The sequence below is a fragment of the Phyllobates terribilis genome, unplaced genomic scaffold (assembly GCF_046119375.1).
Source record: "Phyllobates terribilis strain yellow unplaced genomic scaffold, ASM4611937v1 Scaffold_2__4_contigs__length_985480577, whole genome shotgun sequence".
NCBI classification, from domain to species: domain Eukaryota; kingdom Metazoa; phylum Chordata; class Amphibia; order Anura; family Dendrobatidae; genus Phyllobates; species Phyllobates terribilis.
The window spans coordinates 795,547,381-795,566,882 of NW_027362762.1; the positions used below are offsets into that span (position 1 = coordinate 795,547,381).

At 38.8% G+C, this 19,502-nt stretch overlaps 1 protein-coding gene across 3 annotated transcripts in view; it reads right to left on the reverse strand.

Annotated features, from left to right (window-relative positions):
• The window catches only part of ADGRG2 (adhesion G protein-coupled receptor G2), a 209,729-nt gene that overhangs the window by 113,812 nt on the left and 76,415 nt on the right, over positions 1–19,502 (reverse strand). For 2 of the 3 annotated variants that reach the window (XM_073667458.1, XM_073667447.1), the window contains exons 4-5: positions 10,831–10,860; positions 1,111–1,158 (exon numbers count right to left, since the gene is read on the reverse strand). In XM_073667458.1, the coding sequence (XP_073523559.1) occupies positions 1,111–1,158; positions 10,831–10,860 (78 nt within the window). The remainder of the gene's footprint in view (positions 1–1,110; positions 1,159–10,830; positions 10,861–19,502) is intronic. The other variant, XM_073667454.1, reaches the window with a different exon arrangement.

Here is a 19,502-nt window from a genome sequence, read left to right on the forward strand (position 1 = left end):
CATACATGTAATATAATGCACAGCCCATAGTCATCCATGTAGTATAATGCACAGTCGAAAGTCATCCATTTAGTATAATGCACAACCCATAGTCATACATGTAATACAATGTAGAGCCCATAGTCATACATGTAATATAATGCACAACCCACAGTCATCCATTTAGTAATATGCACAGCCCATAGTCATCCATGTAGTATAATGCACAGCCCATAGTCATCCATGTAGTATAGTGCACAGCCCATAGTCATACATGTAGTATAATGCACAGCCCATAGTCATCCATGTAGTATTATGCAGAGCCCATAGTCATATACGTAGTATAATGCACAGCCTATAGTCATATATGTAGTATAATGCACAGCCCATAGTCATATATGTAATATAATGCACAGTCCTTAGTCATACATGTTATATAATGCACAGCCCATAGTCATACATGCAGTAGTATGGCCATGGCCACCATGTACTTACGGATTTAAAAAAAAATAAACCATTATACTCACTTTCCCTCCGCTCCCCCGCTGCGCGGCGTATTATTCTGAAGCCAGAAGCTGACATCAGTGTGCAGGCGACAGGAGCACAAGATGTCACTGCTAAGTGCCCCTGGTCATGTGCACGAAGATGTCAGCTGCTGGTCTCTGATTGGCCGGCAGCGTGTATTGCGGCACATGGACCTGATGGGTCTGTGTGCCGCAATACACTTCAGCTGAATTTGTGTCCGAGGACCACGGTCGTTACACCTCTATATCTCAGCATTTGTTGGATTTTGAGACAATGGAATTCCATTACTTGTTCCCTGATCATTACTAGAATAACTATCATATGCCTTTCTATTTAAGCTGCAGATTTATCTCCAATAATATGCTTAGGATTTATGGCAGGCTTTCCTTGTCAACTTTTCACCACTCTTCAGTCTCAGTTTTATGCAGAATATACTTAGAGTACAGTATTCCACAGCCCTCATAAGCAATAAGTCATAAAGCTGAGACATGCCATGAAGGAAATTTTTTCAACATGACACGAGTGGCAAAAAAGAGGCATTAAGATAATTAAATCAAATTATTTATAATTAGTGTAACATGAGAAGCATCACAGGTTTATTTTTACCTCCAAGATCTCTTTTGTGAAACATGTGAATGTTATTGTTGATCAGACCTGTTTCATAGAAGAATAAAAATGAAATTATTATAATTATAGTTAATTATGTTATTATTATGATTGTATAATACCTGCACATTATGTATTTATGTATTTATTTAGCAAAATTATTAAAGCTGATTGAGAACTCAAGATTCACATTGATTGTTGCCTTCCTGCCATAAAGGAAACATGTTATAGTATAATTTGATAGGAATAAACCTGTTAGTCTATTAGAATAGAACTACAAAGATGACTTTGTTTAGAGATTCTGATGGTCAGTCAGATGAGAACATCATACTATTTATTATATTTTATAGGAATGATTATTATCATATACAGTATTAAGCAAAAGCTTAAGCATGTGTGGAAAGAATACTGTCAAAAATAGAAATGTTAATAGTTTATTTTTATCAGTTAACAAAATGGAAAGTGAGTGAACAAAAGAGAAAACTAAATCAAATCAACAGAAATTAGAGGATCGGTTTGTGCAACCCTGGTTTATGTCCAAGTCAGTGCTGACTGGCTGTGCACAGGAGCTGTGCAAATTTCCTGAGCTTCTGGATGCCTCAGTGCAGCATTTGATTCGCCCGCCTTGTGTGTCTTCATCTGTGATCATAAAACGAGCCTGGGATCATGAAGGTTAAGGAAATTCACGCAGCTCCCGTCTACGGCCATGGAGCACTGACCCCGACCGTGGAAGGGGGTTACGACAAGCGATCCGCTCATCTCTACAAATAAATATTTGCTGTGACCACCAGTTGCCTTCAAGTCAGAATCAAAGCATCGATTCCTCTGGGTACACTTGCATACCATTTTTTTTATTTAAATGAACAAAGAGGTTATTTCAAACATCTTGGAAAACTAACCACTGATCATCTGTGGCTGTAAACTTGCACAAATCCCTCTGTCCCTAAATGGCTGTACGTTTGGAGTCATTGTCCTGCTGCATAATAAATTACCTTGATAGATAAGTATTTGCTTGTATTTCTAAGCACTGTGGACATTAAGAAATGGGTAACGTTGAGGACCATAGACACAGTGGTTAGCCAAGGAAACTTCTTCCCTGATTCATTAAGACTGGCATTGTGCACGCCAGTTTTTATGAATGGGGTCACTGGAGTAAGTTGCACCTAACTCATTAGCAGATGGCGACACTTAAAGAAGTTGTCCACTACTTTCTCACTGATGCCCTATCAGTAGGATAGGGCATCAATGTTTGATCGTCCGGTGTCTCGCACCCGGCACCCCCGCCGATCAGCTGTCATCGGTGCCGTCGGCCTCCGGCTGGAAGTACTTGCTTGCGGAACTTGCCCGTCTAGCTGTAGTGGCCGTTGCGGGGTACTGCACATCCGCCTTCCATTGAATTGAATAGGAGGCAGATGTGTACTACCCCGAGGCGGCCACTACAGCTAGACGGCCAAGCTCCGCAAGTAAGTACTTCCAGCCGGAGGCTGACGGCACCAATAACAGCTGATCGGGGTACCAGGTGCAAGACTCCGGCCGATCAATGAAAAAGTAGTGGACAACTTCTTTAATTAATTAGATGCATCTTACAAACACCTCTGTCAGAAATATATTCCACTTACCAACTGCAGTACATTTGTGGTGTGACTTTTAGTGTAACTTTTCATAAATTAGACAGGCGGAATTAGCTATGCCCCATTCCGCCTATTCTCCATCCTTTTCATTAAAATTGTCTGGGTCTGGTGTGAAAACAACAAAACTAGCAAATTTTTTGTGCAACTTGTGTGCGGCACGGTGGTTCAGTAGTTAGCACTGTTGCTTTGTAGCATTGGAATGCTGGGTTCAAATCCCACCAAGGGCAACATCTGCAAGGAGTTGGTATGTTCTCAACGTGTTTGTGTGGGTTTCCTGCCACACTCCAAAGACATACTGATTGGGAATTTAGATTGTGAGCCCCATTGGGGAAAGTGATGATAATGCATGTAAAGCGCTGCAGAATATGATGGCTACCAAATATAGAAGACACATGACAACAAAGTGTAAAGAATTAGCATAGCAAATTTATTAATCAAAATTAATAAAAATAGAAAAAGGCAAGTGAAATACCCCAACAAAGGGTGGCATCTAGGGTAAGTATAAATACGTGAAAGTATGGGCGATATAATCAAACATCAATACACAGTGATCAGCTTGTGCATTAGTGTGTCGCAGGAGACATGGAAAAGCATGCCACCGTATAATCCGGTATACAATATAATGCTAGTAAAGTGCAAGTGCATCCAGGGATTTGGTCTGTCAGGACCATATGCCTAGCCTGGTAAATAGACAGCAGAGAATACCATGTCCACTTAGGCACAAGTATGAAATTACACTGTGAACCAATAATAAAACAGGTAGAAATCAAGGTAAATAGTGTGCCATCGCTCATCCGACGCGCGTTTCGCCGTGTGCTTTGACCTGTGTATTAATGTTTGATACTGTCGCCCATACTTTCGCGTATTTATACTTATCCTAGATGCCACCCTTTGTTGGGTATTTTCCATGCCCTTTTATATTTTTATTAATTTTAATTAATAAATTTGCTATGCTAATTCTTTACACTTTGTTGTCATGTGTCTTCTATCTTTGGTATTCTTGAGTTTGGACACACAACGCCCATATTTTGTTCTTTTTATATTGGGTAGAATATGATGGCGCTATATAAGCAAAGCATAATATAAAAATTTTTGTGACATCTGAAGGTGTTTTACACCTTCATAAATCAGGCCCTTAGCGCAGCAGATAAAAGACACATCATACTTGTTTCCCTTTTAAATGCAGTGTATTCATCTCAGAACTGGCAGCAACCAGTGGGACCCAGCTACATCCATCTACAGTTCCGAGAAGTCTGGCCAGAAGTGGTCTTAGTCAAAAATTGAGGCCATACAGTATCTTAGTCATGGAATCAAGGCCAAGGTACTCAATTATGCATGAAAAAAATGTGACTGTAACAGAATGCAGTTGGTTTGCCGAAGGGCTGGAGGGCGGTACAATAAGGAGTGTCTAAAGCAACTGTGAAGCATGGATCAGGTTCTTTGCAAGTTTGAGCATCCATTAAAAAAATGGAATTGGAGAGGGAGGAGTCTGATTTGGCTCCAAATTTATTCTGCAGCAGGACAACATCCCCAAACATACAGCCAATGTCAGGAAGAATTAACTTCAACGAAAAGCAGAAGAAGGAGAACTGGAAGTGGTGATAAGGCCTTCACAACAACATCAAGTCTGTCTGGGATTACATGAACAGACAGAATAACTGGTGTAAACCTACATCCACAGAAGATCTGTGGTTAGTTCTCCAAGATGTTTGACAAACCCCTCTGTTGAGTATTTTTTAAATCTGTGTACAAATATATTTACAAGGCAAAGGGTGGTGACACCAAATACTGATTTGATTTACATCTTTTTTTTGGTTGATCACTTTCCATTTTGTAAATTGATAAAAAGAAACTATTAACTCTTCTAGTTTTGAGAGCATTCTCACTTTTCAGTATTTTTTCCACACCTGCCTAAAATTTTTGCGCAGTACTGTGCAATGTGTGATGTCACAACATCTTGCCACTAATATGCTTCATCCATTGAAATGTCTATTTGTACCTAATGAGGTGACTGAAAATGCATGGTATGGGTGATTATTCTATTTTTTGTAAAGCTAGTAATTGATCTTAAAGGTAACCTATCATCATGTTTACAAGAGTAGTAAGGAATACAGCACTATACTTGCCATCAGAATAACAGAAGTCTCAATCATACCCTGGACCTCTTTATAAAACACTGCTGTGTGTAGGACACCATCTTAGTATATTGCAAGACTGATCCGCCAAACTTTCCATAAATAGAAGCCACAACACTAGTGTGAACACAGCCTAAAATACCAACTGAATATTGTCAGAATTCCTATTCAAAGTGTGTGGACATGCATGCAAAGTACAGCTGTGACAGTTTGGATAATAGACATTTATAAAGACTTACAGGGAAATTTTCATCATGTTCTCTGTATAACAGCAGTTGTCACCCCGCTGTGCAGTCTATTCCTGACAAGCCCTGATATCACTCTGGCAGTGATACATACATTATAAAAAACTGTTTTGAAGTAGTCCTGACTGTATTCTAATGAGTGATAAGAGGTCGGATGAGCATCTTCAGACCATGCTCGGCACCTACCTATGATTATCATAGATGTCGTCTTCTACTTCACCCACAAAGAAAACAAAGCCTCACGTCTGCCCATATGCAGGCTCTTTGCTCAATTTAGGCTTTGCCAGCTGTATGGATGACATCCTCCATATCAATCATAGATGGAGGGGCAGTGTTACAATGTAGAGAAGGGGCACTGATCACGGACCAGAGGTGCCCATCGGGCCGCTTATTAGCATGCAGTGTAAGACAACTTTAAAGCTTTATTTATGAGGTTTGCAGCGCAGCCAGAGAGATATGCAAGGCTTGTTAGGAATAGGTTGAAAGGCTGCACACGGTGGCAACAGATGTTATAGAGAGAACCTGATGACAAGTTCCCTTTAAATTTCTTGCAAACGTCTATTATCCAAACTGGCCCAAATGTAATTTGTATGCATGCCTAGACAAATACTTTGAACAAAAAATTGGGACCCTCTTCAGTGGTTACATAGCACTGAAGTATTTTACTTTGAGGCTAAGGCTAGGTTCACACTAGTGTTATGGCTTCTACTTACAGAAAGAATGATGTCATACTATGTGCTAAAATGGTGACCAGCAGACAGGAGTGACATATGAAGGGGTCCAGGTTATAGTTGAGTCTTCTGTTATTCTTATAGCAAGTATAGCCCTGTACTTGCTACTTTTGACAGAAAAAGAAGCTCTGTACATATCTGTGAATAGAAATGGCGCTCTCCAAAGGCAGAAGGCAGGTAGTTAAATTCTCCAGGATGCTTTCCAAAATCACTAGGACCTGTCTGACTCATAATGGTGAAATTTTGGTAATGGCAGTGTATTATTATATTCCTACACGTGTAAAACTTGGATATGGAGGACTGCTTTTCTTTACTTAAAGGGAACCTGTCACCAGTTTTTTCGCTTCTAAACTATGCCCATCACCTTTAAGATCATAAGAATGAGGATCCTGCAACCCCGCTATATCCACAGACGTGCCCCTGCATACCGCAGAAAAAGTGTTTTATACTTGTCCTGCACTGTATGCAAATTGTGTGGTCCTGTCTGATGGGTGTTTTCAGATTGTGATCAGGGGCACCTCAGTTCCGTCAAATGCTGCCTTTTCTAACTGGATGTAAGTGGATGACGTCTCTCCATCTACATAGTGCCCAAAGTCTCACGCCTGCACAGTGGAATCGGAGAGCTATGCAGACGCCTCACTGTGATCTATTGAACAGCCAGGCGCGAGACTTTGGCCACCACATAGATGACAGAGAGACATCATTCACTTACATGCTGAGAGGCAGCATTTGAAGAGACTGGCACGGCGCCGATTACAATCTGGAAACACCCATCGGACCAAACCGTGCAATTTACATGCAGCGCGGGACAAGTATAAAACACTACTTCTTAGGCATGCAGGGGCACGTCTGAGGATATAAAGGGGCTGCAGGAACCCCATTCTTATGATCTTAAACGTGATGGGCATAGTTTATAAGCGAAAAAACTGGTGACAGGTTCCCTTTAAATTTACATTCACTACGTTTTTCTTTATTTATCTGACGGTCATATGGCGTTTCACTTCTGATCAGTGCTAACATGTTACTGGTTACATAATGATTATAGCATTACTTGTATTTTATAATTAATACACTTATTATTTAGCATTATTTTAGCAAAGCAAGCGCATCATACTATTTTCTTTTAAGCGTGAATATGAATTGGTTATTGTGGTACATAAATGATAATTAAGAATGAAAGCTTGTACACTTAACAAGCAAAACTCCCATTGGACTTACGTGCGCTCGTATTTAATCGGTTTTAATTCAGTGTACATATTGTTATATTTTACTGTCCACTTTGGACACATGAAAAGCAGCAAGAAAAAAAATGTACAAAAATTGATGGGGATAGAACGGAAAAAAAAGAACAAAACACATGCCATATAGTATAGAGATCTGTAGTGTTGTCCTACATAACATTCATGAGAGTTTCTTTATGTATCCAGGACAAACAGGAGTTTTACAATGGATTGTAGATTGCAGTCACTCTAAAGCCAACACATAACAAGGAGTCCACAAAAGCAGAAGCCATTCATCAATGGATATAGCCAAAAAGAGTCTTGCACAATCCAGCGATCATTACAATCATTGAGCATAACTCCTCTCAAAACCTGAGCATTTACGTGCAACTGCATCCCGGATCTCTTACATTCAAGTATCCGGATAGCGGAGATATGGGATGTTGTTTGGAAAGGTCTTCACACCTCATAGTAGGAGGCTTATGATAATGCTAATTTTCCAATTAAAGAGAACCTGACACTTGCTGATAATATGTATTTTTTACCTTGTGTAAAAGCTGCTATTCTCCTGAATGTTGAGTTGTTTGTTTTTTGTTCCTGTTCCTCTCCATTCCTGAGATGTGGCCCTTTATTCCTTGTGCATAAATCTAGCTTTTTTATCCAAATGGGGATGGTCCTCATGGAGACACCCACAGACAAGAATTGAACACTACTCCCATTTGGCTAAAAAGACTAGATTTACATCCAGGGAAGAGGAGGCCATATTTCAAAAATGGAAAGGTGCGAGAACAAAAGGGAAACAACTCCAGATTCAGGAAAACAGTGGTGTTTAAATCAGGTAAAAAATAGATATTTATGGCAAGTGGAAAGTCCACTTTAAAATAGCTTCTCTGCTAGGTCAAAGAATCCCAGTTTCACTGCATACCCTTGCAGAGTATGGGCTCATGCAGACATCCATGCAAATCGATCAGAGGACTGACCGCTAATGTATGGGCTGGCTGCACCCAACCCAAGTGTCACAGCCTCCTAACAGTGTCACGCTTAGGTCGGGAGAGCCGCTGCCAGTTCGTGCATTGTGGTCTGAGTTGGGACCGAAATCCACAGACGTCTGCATGAACCTTCAGCTAGGAAAAGAGTACTACTGGTGACCACCATTGCTACCTCTCCAATATGACAACCAAGACAAAGGAATTCTCTTTTGTTACATTCCTATGAATTTCACAATTAATTAATGGAGGTATCATTTCTATTTATACTTCAGGTTCTGAGAGGAGTTAGGCATTAGGTATGCAATCAACGTATTCACAAGAAGGTTTTTCTTTAATGATTGTACTGATTTTTTCCTACTCGGAAATCATATCATAGACCAGGCGATTTGTCTGCTGAGAAGGATCACTTGATTCATGGTTCTTTTGCCTTGAATAAATGTAATCATGTCTGATAACTAATGGATTAGGATTTTGCTAATTTAGAAATGACCCTTTTACTAATATAGACAGATACACTTTTGATGAAAACTTTGGTATGGGTCATATATCACTCCTAAACTGGTATACGAATGACGGACTAATAGGAGCTGGCCCGAAGCTACTGTGCTCATGGAATTTCCTCCGCAAATAAAAAATAAAATAACGGTCTATCCACAGTAAGTAATCAGAGTGTACAAAAGTATATTATTTGCTATGAACAGGTTAGTGCCATCAAATCCTAAAGACACATTTTTTAAACATGGTCAAAAAAGCACTAACTATAATGAGAATTTATCATTTGCCTCCTTATGATCTACTGTACATTTCCACTAGGAACTTATGGTACTTAGCAGCTTGGTTTATTACCAGGTCAGAAACAGAAAATAAAGGGCCATTTTTCGTGAAGGAGGCTGATGGTGGACGTATTTGTTAAAAAAAAAACACTTCAGTACACTTGATCTACCCATCAAAGGTGTTATTTGATAACAGTCCAAATGCTCTTATATTACACACAGGTCATGTTTCATTGGTGTAAGGAACCCATAATCGAATACATAATATACCTAAAGCTAAGGTTATAAGGGGTGGATTTAGGGATTTAAAAAAAATATATTGCGGTTTTATCATTCACCAAAATATCTATAGCTGTAGAAGACAAAGATTATAAAGCCAAAAGTTTAGCAAAGCAGACAAAGCTTTGTTCGCACCATGTTTTTGCATCCAGTTAAAAGATATTTTCTTTTTTAAAGCTAGAAAAAAATGTATTTCTAAAACGCGATGGATATCTTGTTGTATCGAGCTGGTATTGATTTTTATTGTATAATAAACAGATTCAGTCTTGGTTTTATCTTCTTCTTTCACAGGATAGAGAACCATAGGTTGCATAATTTTAAAGTCCAATTGCATCCAGTTTAATCCCCCCTAACTGCACTGAAAAAAGGGTCTTTGAACTTGATGCAGAAACATTGTATGAACAGGCCATAAAGGGGAAAAATGACAAACAAATTGGCAAGTTAAAGAGTTGTTTAATGCTGCATTACGATAGCACCATTTTTCCTCTGCAAATTGCTGTTTTTCACGAAGATTAGCTCCAGTCCGGATTAAAAGGGTTAGTAGTAATAGTCACTAAAACAGTTTAATTGCAAATAAAGTTAAGTGTTACATGAGGATGAGATTCATATTGTTAAAATGTTTATGTGTATGGCACAAAACTACTGTATGTTAGGATTCAATTATGTTTAATACATTCTTATACTGACTACTAACTAATGACACAAAATTATCTGATTTCAGATTTCACAATACAACCATACATTATTAAAAAGGTATTTTAGACCTAATTTTCATGAAGGGGTCAACTTCTTTAGCCATTCCTTTTTAAAGATCTTGAGTTGAGAGACCTTAACTTATTAGCTCAAAGTGATTACGAAGGACATCTGCCGCTCTGTAGGATCCAGTATGCCCATTTATTACACTGACAGCACATTGATATTGATGGAAAATGTGTAATGCTACAAGTAACCAGTGGTGGTGCTGTAGGGGAAGTGAGCACTTGTTGCTGTATGCTTGTAAGGACAACATCTGCAAGGAGTTTGTATGTTCTCCCCGTGTTTGCGTGGGTTTCCTCCAGGTTCTCCGGTTTCCTCCCACATTCCAAAGACATACTGATAGGGAATCTAGATTGTGAGCCCCAATGGGGACACTGCCGATTAATGTCTGTAAAGCGCTGGGGAATTAATGGCGATATATAAGGGACTAAAATAAATAAATAATGTATAGTGATTGGATAAGCTGAAATGATCATGGCTGCAAAATAGTGGCAGCAATATGACTGTAGGTGAGAGCATTTTCCTACAAACACATCTAGTAATGTAATTTGTAATTTATGACTGTACAAATCATTTTTATGGGTGGTACAAAGGGGTAGATAGATATTCAACACTTAGGGATAATTTGAATTCAATATTCCTGGCAATTATACGGAGGTGATTTTCTAAAGCAGCGTTTCTTAAAACAGAGGCCCCAACTGATCATGTTTTCAGGATTTCCTTAGTATACACAATGACGGAATTATTCTCTCACCTGCGCAATAGTAAAGAAGTCCAGAAACATGATCTGTTGGTGGTCTGTGAGGACTGGAGTTTGCGAAACACTGGTCTATAGTATATGGCGGTGAATACTGCAGACATTGCAGTCATAATATGCTCAGACTGATTATATTCTATTAGCAAGATACAATTTATGTAAGAGATTTATGTGATGAAAATCTACCTTAGATAGAAAACTTACCGGGTGTTGCATCTCCTGATGAGTCTTTTGCTGCAAAAAAAAAAGAAAAAGAAACACAGGATGAGTTACTACACATTAACTTTACTTCAAGCAGTACACAGGTTTGCCACAAGAGGGCCACATTTGCTTTAGGAAAAGGTAAACTGCAGCTTCTTGAGTGGCTCCTCAGTGCAGTTCTCAGAGCAGGGGCTTCTATGTAATAGTGAACTGCATTATTTACTGTTATATAAAATGTACATGATCTTATTCATGTGAAAGCAATTGAACTATTCAGTGTTTTTTGTTTAACATTTAATGTTTATTTTTGTTTATTTTATTTTTATATTGTAGTACAGCTTCCAGAATAGTTTTTTTTGTGTAAGGGGCTTCATTAAAATGAATTTATTTATTACAACATGTTTCAACTTTAAAAAAACAAAACAAAAAAAAAACAAGAGGCAATTCGTTTTGCTTACAATTTGTCAAAAACGTGTAAAAAAAACATGCCAATACTCGTAACTAAATGTATGACTTCTTCTGTCACATGTCAAGGTGCTCATTACCAGCTACTGAAGTTGCAAAACATTGTATGAAAAGATATGTGGTTTGTCATGTATTAAAATGATTTCACAATACAAACTTCAAACAGATCTCTTAAACCTGGTAAAACAGTGATACTTTGAGAATCCATGAAAAAGGAGAAAAAACAAGAAAATGGCTGCATAATATTTTGTGATAGTTTCCCTGCCTAATGTAAAAATAAGCATTTTATAAGTCTAGCCGTAGCTGGACTCGTACAATGCTCATTTTATTTTGAGGATTATATATACATTGTGACATGAATTTTAAAGGGAACCTGTGGGCAGAATTTCAACTCCCAAACTATTTATATGCACATGTGGCTCTTTCAAAGACAAGTGCGGCAATACCTTTACATGGCCAGACTATTGCTCTGTTACTTAGAAATCACCATTTGAATTGATAAGCAAATGAGGCTGAAGGGCTATTTGTAGATCTAAAGTCTCTGTCACTCCAGCTCTATTCCCCGCCCAGCACTCCCTCCTCCTGCTTCACTGACAGCCTCTATTCTGTCTGATTTGAGGCAGAGCAGCCTTCAGTTATGCAGGAGGAAGTGGCGCTGAGTAGGGAATAGAGCTGGAGTGACAGAGGCATAATTTCTACAAATAATTCTTTTGCCTCATTTGCATATCAATTCAAAAGCTGATTTCTATGTAACAGAGGGACAGACTGGAGGGGTATTGCTGAATTAGTCTTTGAAAGAGCTACATGCACATATAAATACTGTGGGGTGTGAAATCTTGCTGACAGATTCCTTTTAAAGTTAAAGTGTGACCGTCGTTTTAATTTATATAAATCAATAGTACACGTAAGAATAAGAAACTTTGTAATATATCTTATCAAAGAAATCTGCTTCTTTCTCTGCCAGGACTGATCATTCGTGGTCAAAATTCTCAATTTACAGTAAAATCAGTATTCTGTGCAGATTGACTTTTCCATTACTGAGATAAGAGATTACAATTGTTACTGTTGCGAGTTTTTGGAAAGGGGAGTGGGATGATCTAGAGGAAAAGCTTCTCCTTCCTTCTCCCTTCCTCATCTTTATAGAACAGTTGGCACTGATAAGATTCTATATAAGTAATGTAATTATCTGTCTTCACTGAATACAGATTTTACCCTAGAATTGAGAATTTTGAGAATGAATAATCAATCCTGGTGGAGAAACAGGCAGATTTATTTGATAATATGTATAATACAATAAGATGTATAACAAAGTTTCTTATTTTTATGTGTATTGCTGATTTGTAAAATAAAAATTAAAATGACGGTTACTCTTTAAGTACACCGTTCTATTCAAGGAAGAGATCTAGCTAATAATAAATGCCATTTATATTGGGAAATCTAGTGACAGATCAGTTTTGATAATTCATTTTTTGGTAGTGAAGTCAACAGCAGTATTGGCATCACTTTACAGCGCCCCATACAAAGTCCCACTGTGTACCACTGAACTATATAACGATAAGGATGCTTTTGGTTAGCGTCTTAATTAGCTAAATCAAATAATCCTGCAATGTGCAAACAAAATATTCTTGCACAACACAGACCACGAAGCACAACCAACTGCTAAGAAATATGATACTTTTCTCCACTTCCAAGTGAGTCATTCAAGTCTCTAGTGAAAATATGATTTTCCAGTTCTCCCTTTCTCTAATGTTGCATGTCTAGTTCTGACTTCCCTGTTTAGCAGAACCATTTCTGGAATCTTGACAGCAAAAGGAAACATATAACACAATAGAGATTCCAGAGGACCAATATTAGTGCACTAAAATGCATTTACGGTACTTTTTTTTAGCAGTTAAAAAATTCCCTTCTAGAATCTGAAGCTGACAAACCCCTGACAAACCCCTGACAAAATTGTACGTTTCATAGGTTCTATAACGTTAGATGGAAATTACTTGAGCAATAAGTGTTAATAGAAGCATTCTCATCATCATTGTCTTAACTGGATCAGCCTTTTTTTCCTTTATAAATCAGTATAATGTGTAAAATAAATAATTTATGACCAGATTACTGAATTTTGATGTTTTAACATGTACAATGCATATACAGAGCCCTAGAAAAGTTGACTGCTGCTGCCTAACTTCAAATAAATACTTGGTGTTACTACAATTCAGATCCTATGAATGTTTTCTGAATATTTGCTAAAAATTCCAGAATTTCTCATTTTTAAGGCAACTATGTCCCAAGCTGTCAGCTGTCTGATATCCTAATAGAAAGAGGAACTGGCTACTTCCTCCATCACAAATGTCGCCATGGCATTCCTCTTTACCTTTATCAGAACAAAATCACGCAATCTCTCATTTTTTAAAGGGAACCTGTCATCTACGAAAACTATATTTCCCTATAAGTAATGACTGCTGTAGTCACTACTTATAATAGTGTCCAAAGAGTATGAAAGGATTGTTGTTACTTAAAGGGAACCTGTCAGGTGATACATGCTGCCCAAATAGTACGATCACAGCCAGGTATGTTTGTCTGGCAAACGCTGCGGCATTTCAGAGAAAAAACATACTTTTAATAGCCGCCGGGGTGCACATGTGACTGGTCGTACAGGTGGGTCCACTGCGGCTTCTTCCCGCTCACTGACAGTGACCTGCATGCACGTATAGAGGTTTGTTGCTCACTGTCAGCGGGCGGGAAGAAGCCGCCAGGGACCCACCTGTAAAGCTAGTAAGCCGCGCACCTCAGTTCCCAGCGACTATTAAAAGTATATTTTTCTCGGAAACACTGCAGCGTTTCAGAGGCAAACATACATGGCTGTGATCGAACAGCTAGTGGCTGATACATGCTCTCCCCTTTAACCACTTCGCGCCAGAGCCTGTTTTCGCCTTCGTAAACAGGCCAATTTTTACAATTCTGACCACTGTCAATTTATGAAGTAATTACTCTGGAACACTTCAACGGATCCCCCTGATTCTGAGAATGTTTTTTCGAGACATATTGTACTTCATGATAGTGGTAAAATTTCTTCGATATCACTTGCGTTTATTTGTGAAAAAATCAGAAATTTGGCGAAAATTTTGAAAATTTTGCAATTTTCAAACTTTGAATTTTCATACCCTTAAATCAGAGAGATACGTCACACAAAATAGTTAATAAATAACATTTCCCACATGTCTACTTTACATCAGCACAATTTTGGAACCAACATTTTTTTTTGTTAGGAAGTTCTAAGGGTTAAAAGTTGACCAGCGATTTCTCATTTTTCCAACAAAATTTGCAAAAACATTTTTTTAGGGACCACATCTTATTTGAAGTGACTTTAAGGGTTCTTTATGACAGAAAATACACAAAAGTGACACCATTCTAAAACTGCACCCCTCAAGGTGCTCAAAACCACATTCAAGAAGTTTATTAACCCTTCAGGTGCTTCACATGAATTTTTGGAATGTGGAAGAAAACAATGAACATTTAATTTTTTTCACAAAAAATGTTACTTTAGACACAATTTTTTTATTTTCACAAGGGTAACAGGAAAAAATGGACTACACAATTTGTAGTGCAATTTCTCCTGAGCACGCTGATACCCCATATGTGAGGGAAAACCAATGTTTGGGCGCACTGCAGGGTTCGGAAGGGAAGGAGCACCATTAGACTTTTTGAATGTAAAATTTGTTTGAATAATTAGCGGACGCCATGTTGCGTTTGGAGAGCTCCTGATGTGCCTAAACAGTGGAAACCCCCCACAAGTGACACCATTTTAGAAACTAGACGCCTTAGGGAACTTATCTAGATGTGTGGTGAGCACCTTGAACCCCCAGGTGCTTCACAGAAGTTTATAATATTGAGCTGTAAAAATAAAATGTTCACATTTTTCCCACAAAAACGTTTTTCATCCCTTAATTTTGCATTATTATAAGGGTAACAGGAGAAATTGCACCATGAAATTTGTTGTGCAATTTCTCCTGAGTAAGCTGATACCCCATATGTGGAGGAAAACCACTGTTTGGGCGCACGGTAGGGTTCGGAAGGGAAGGAGCGCCATTTGACTTTTGAATGTAAAATTTGCTTGAATAATTAGCGGACGCCATGTTGCATTTGGGGAGCCCCTGATGTGCCTAAACAGTGGAAACCCCCCACAAATGACACCATTTTGGAAACTAGACCCTTTAGGGAACTTATCTAGATGTGTGGTGAGCACCTTGCACCCTAGGATGCTTCACAGAAGTTTGCAATATTGAGGCGTAAAAATAAAATTTTCACATTTTTCCCACAAATGTGTTTTTCATCCCCTAATTTTGCATTATCATAAGGGTAACAGGAGAAATTGCAGCATGAAATTTGTTGTGCAATTTCTCATTACAGGGAATCTTCCGTCATGGGTTCCGTCTGAATCACATATTTCAGAGATTTACACGGAAACTCTGGTGTAAGTGCTCAGCGCAGAGCCATACTGCGATCTTTGGGAGACATAATAAACAAATCAGTAGCAGGTGAAGAATTGGTTTTATTTATTTTATTTATTTTTTACGCTGTTCCTCGTGTGGTATAACTGATAAGATTACTTTATTCTTCGGGTCGGTGCGATTACAGCGATACCAGATTTATGATTGACAGCTGTCACACACTAAAAGACACTTTTTTTTGCAAAATCTAGTTTTTACATCGCCAAATTTTGAGAGCTATAATTTTTCCATATTTCAGCTGACAGAGTCATGCGAGGGCTTGTTTTTTGCGGGATGAGTTGACATTTTTATTGGTACCATTTTTGGGTATGTGACATTTTTTGATCGCTTTCTATTCCGTTTTTTGGGAGGTAAAATGAACAAAAAACAACAATTCAGGAATTGTTTTTTGAGGTTTTTTTATGCCGTTCTGCGTGTGGTAAAAGTGATCAGGCAGCGTTATTCTTCGGGTCAGTACTTTTACAGCGATACTACAGTTACCGTATATTTTTTTTAATGTTTTGCCGCTTTTACATAAAACAATTTTATAGAAAAAATATTTTTTTTACATCGCTTTATTCTGAGAGCTATAACTTTTTTATTTTTCAGCTGATGGAGCTGTATGGCGGCTTTTTTTTTGCGGAACAAGATGATGTTTTCAGCTGTACCATTTTTATTTCCATTTTGCTTTTTGATCGCGTTTTATTCCACTTTTCGTTTGGCGATATGATGAAAAAGCATAGTTTTTTGCTCCGTTTTTTATTTTTTTTTACGGTGTGCACAGAAGGAGTTAATTAGTGTGACAGTTTTATAGATCGGGTTGATACCAAATATGTGTACTTTTTTTGTTTTTGCATAAATATACAGATTTATTGGTTTAATATTTTATTTATTTATTTTTATTTATTTTGTGATTTTTTTTTTAACAATTTGAAAACATTTTTTAGACTTTTTTTTACATTTTTACTTAGTCCCTGTATGGGATATTAATTTTTATTTTTCTAATCACTGTTCTCATGCAATGCAATAGACATGTATTGCATTGCATGAGAGCTCTGCTGACAGTTTTACACTGTCAGTGTCTCCAGCTAGACTTCAGCTGCAGGCTGAGTCTAGCAGGACACCGTACATGGCAGACCCGGAGGCGGTCATGTGACCTCCGGCTGCCATGACAACGGCAGGTCCTCTCAGACATCATGGGGCCGTCAGAGAGGTAAGTGGACGACCCCATCTCCTCTCACTATCTTCTAAATGCCGCGATCACTATAGATCGCGTCATCTAGAAGATAGCAAAATGCATCTTTGGGACCTGATCCAATCAGGTCCCGATGATGTCCCCTGTCAGAGCTGTCGCTCTGCACCGCTGGAGGTCCTGAGCGCTGCGGGACCACCGACCATTTATAAACATGGGCGCTGCACAGAGCCCAGCAAGCGCCGACGTTTATGTACAGTGGGCGGTCGGGAAGCGGTTAACATCTCTCAAAAGTTGCATGCTAGACAGCAATATACTCTAAAAAAAATAATAATTGCTACTGTCAGCATTTACATTAACAGATCTTGGCACCATTAACCCCTTTAAAGCCCATGACGTATTATTACGCCTCTGTGCCCTGGGCTTTAAGAGCCTGACCCGTATTAATACGTCATGGCTGTGCGGGCGCGATCGCCGCCGGGTGTCAGCTGATTGTCACAGCTGACATCTGGTACTATGTGCAGGGAGCGGTCCTGCACCGCTCCCGGCACATTAACCCCCGCAATGCTGCGATCAAAGTCGATCGCAGCATTGCGGTGGCTAAGGGGAGGTGATCGCAATACTCACCTCCTCTTCCGGCCTCCAGCGCTGTCTGCCGCGGCTTCCCGGATGTTGCCATGACGACCCAATGTCATCATGACATTGCGCAGTGCATGACCAAACTATATTCTCACTGTGCAGCGCTGACAGCCTGCATGGCACAGGGATGGTGCTCCATCCCTATGCTATGCAGGCGATCAGAATAAAAAAAGTGAAAGTCCCATAGTGGGACAAAGGATAAAAATAAAAAAAACTGTCAGAAAGTGAAAAAAAAAATTGTAAAAATATTTTAAAAAAATAAAAAAAATAATTCACCAAAAATAAAAATATAATGTACCCATCAAAAAATATTATTATGAAAAAAAAAACAATAAAAGTACACATATTTGGTATTGCTGCGTCCGGAATGACCTGACCTATAAAATTGTCCCACTAGTTAACCCCTTCAGTGAACACGGTAAAAAAAAAAAAAAAAAACGAAGCAAAAAACAATGCTTTATCATCATACTGCCAAACAAAAGACGAATATAAATAAAAATAGTACCGCTGAAAACGTCATCTTGGCCCGCAAAAAACAAGCCGCCATACAGCTCCATCATCTGAAAAATCAAAAAGTTATAGTTCTCAGAATAAAGCGATGCAAAAAAATATTTTTTTCTATAAAATAGCTTTTATTGTGTAAAAGCGCCAAAACATAGAAAAACAATATAAATGTGGTACCGCTGTAAACGTACTGACCAGAAGAATAAAGCTACCTTATCAATTTTACCACACGCGGAGCAGAATAAAAAATTTAAAAAAACACAATTCCTGAATTGTTGGTTTTTGTTTATTCTGCCTCTCAAAAATCGGAATAGAAAGCGATAAAAAAAGTCACGTGCCTGAAAATGGCACCAATAAAAACGTCAACTCATCCCGCAAAAAACAAGCCATCACATGACTCTGTCGGCCAAAATATGGAAAAATTATAGCTCTCAAAATATGGCGATGCAAAAACTAGATTTTACAAAAAAATACGTCTTTTAGTGTGTGACAAATGTCAATCATAAAAACCCGATATGATTCTGGTATCTCTGTAGTCGCACCGACCCGAAGAATAATGTCGTCTAATCACTTATACCGCACTAGGAACGGCGTAAAAAATAAACGCTAGGGCTGGGGTTGGGGTTAGGGTTGGGTTTATGCTAGAGTTAGGGTTGTTGTTTTTTTTCAAAAGTAAAAAAAAAAAAGAAGATGACGATATGGCGACTAGTGTTGAGCGCAAGTGCTCGTTATTGGAGTTTGCATCGGGTGCTTGGGTATGCATTGAGTATCGTGGGTGCTAGAGTGACATGCTCGAGTCTCCGCCCCATATGCTTCGCGGCCAAAAAACCTTGCGGGGATTGCCTGCCATGCACGAGCGATCCCCGCATGTTTTTTTTTGGGTGCCTAATAACTGTGAAACATGCGGGCGGGGACTCGAGCACCCGTGATACATGGTGCATACCTGACTACCCGATGCAAACTCAAGTAGCGAGCACTTGCGCTTAAGACTAATGACAACTTATTCAATATGATGATCTAATGTTATCAAATTCTGTGTCGTACCTCTGGGTTTAAAATGTTCACTATACCCCTTGATAAAATCCATGAGGGGTGTAGTTTCCAAAATGGTGTCATTTGTGGGGGGTTTCCACTATTTAGGCACATCAGGGGCTCTCCAAACGCGACATGGCATCCGCTCTCGATTCCAGACGATTTTGCGTTCAAAAAATCACACAGTGCTCCTTCCCTTCTGAACTCTGCCGTGTGCCCAAACACTGTATTTTCCCCACATATGGGGTATTGGCGTACTCAGGAGAAATTGCTGAAAAGTTTTTGGGGTCCATTTTCTCCTCTTACCCTTGTGCAAATAAAAAAATTGGGGCTAAAACATAATTTTTGTGGAAAAAGTTAGA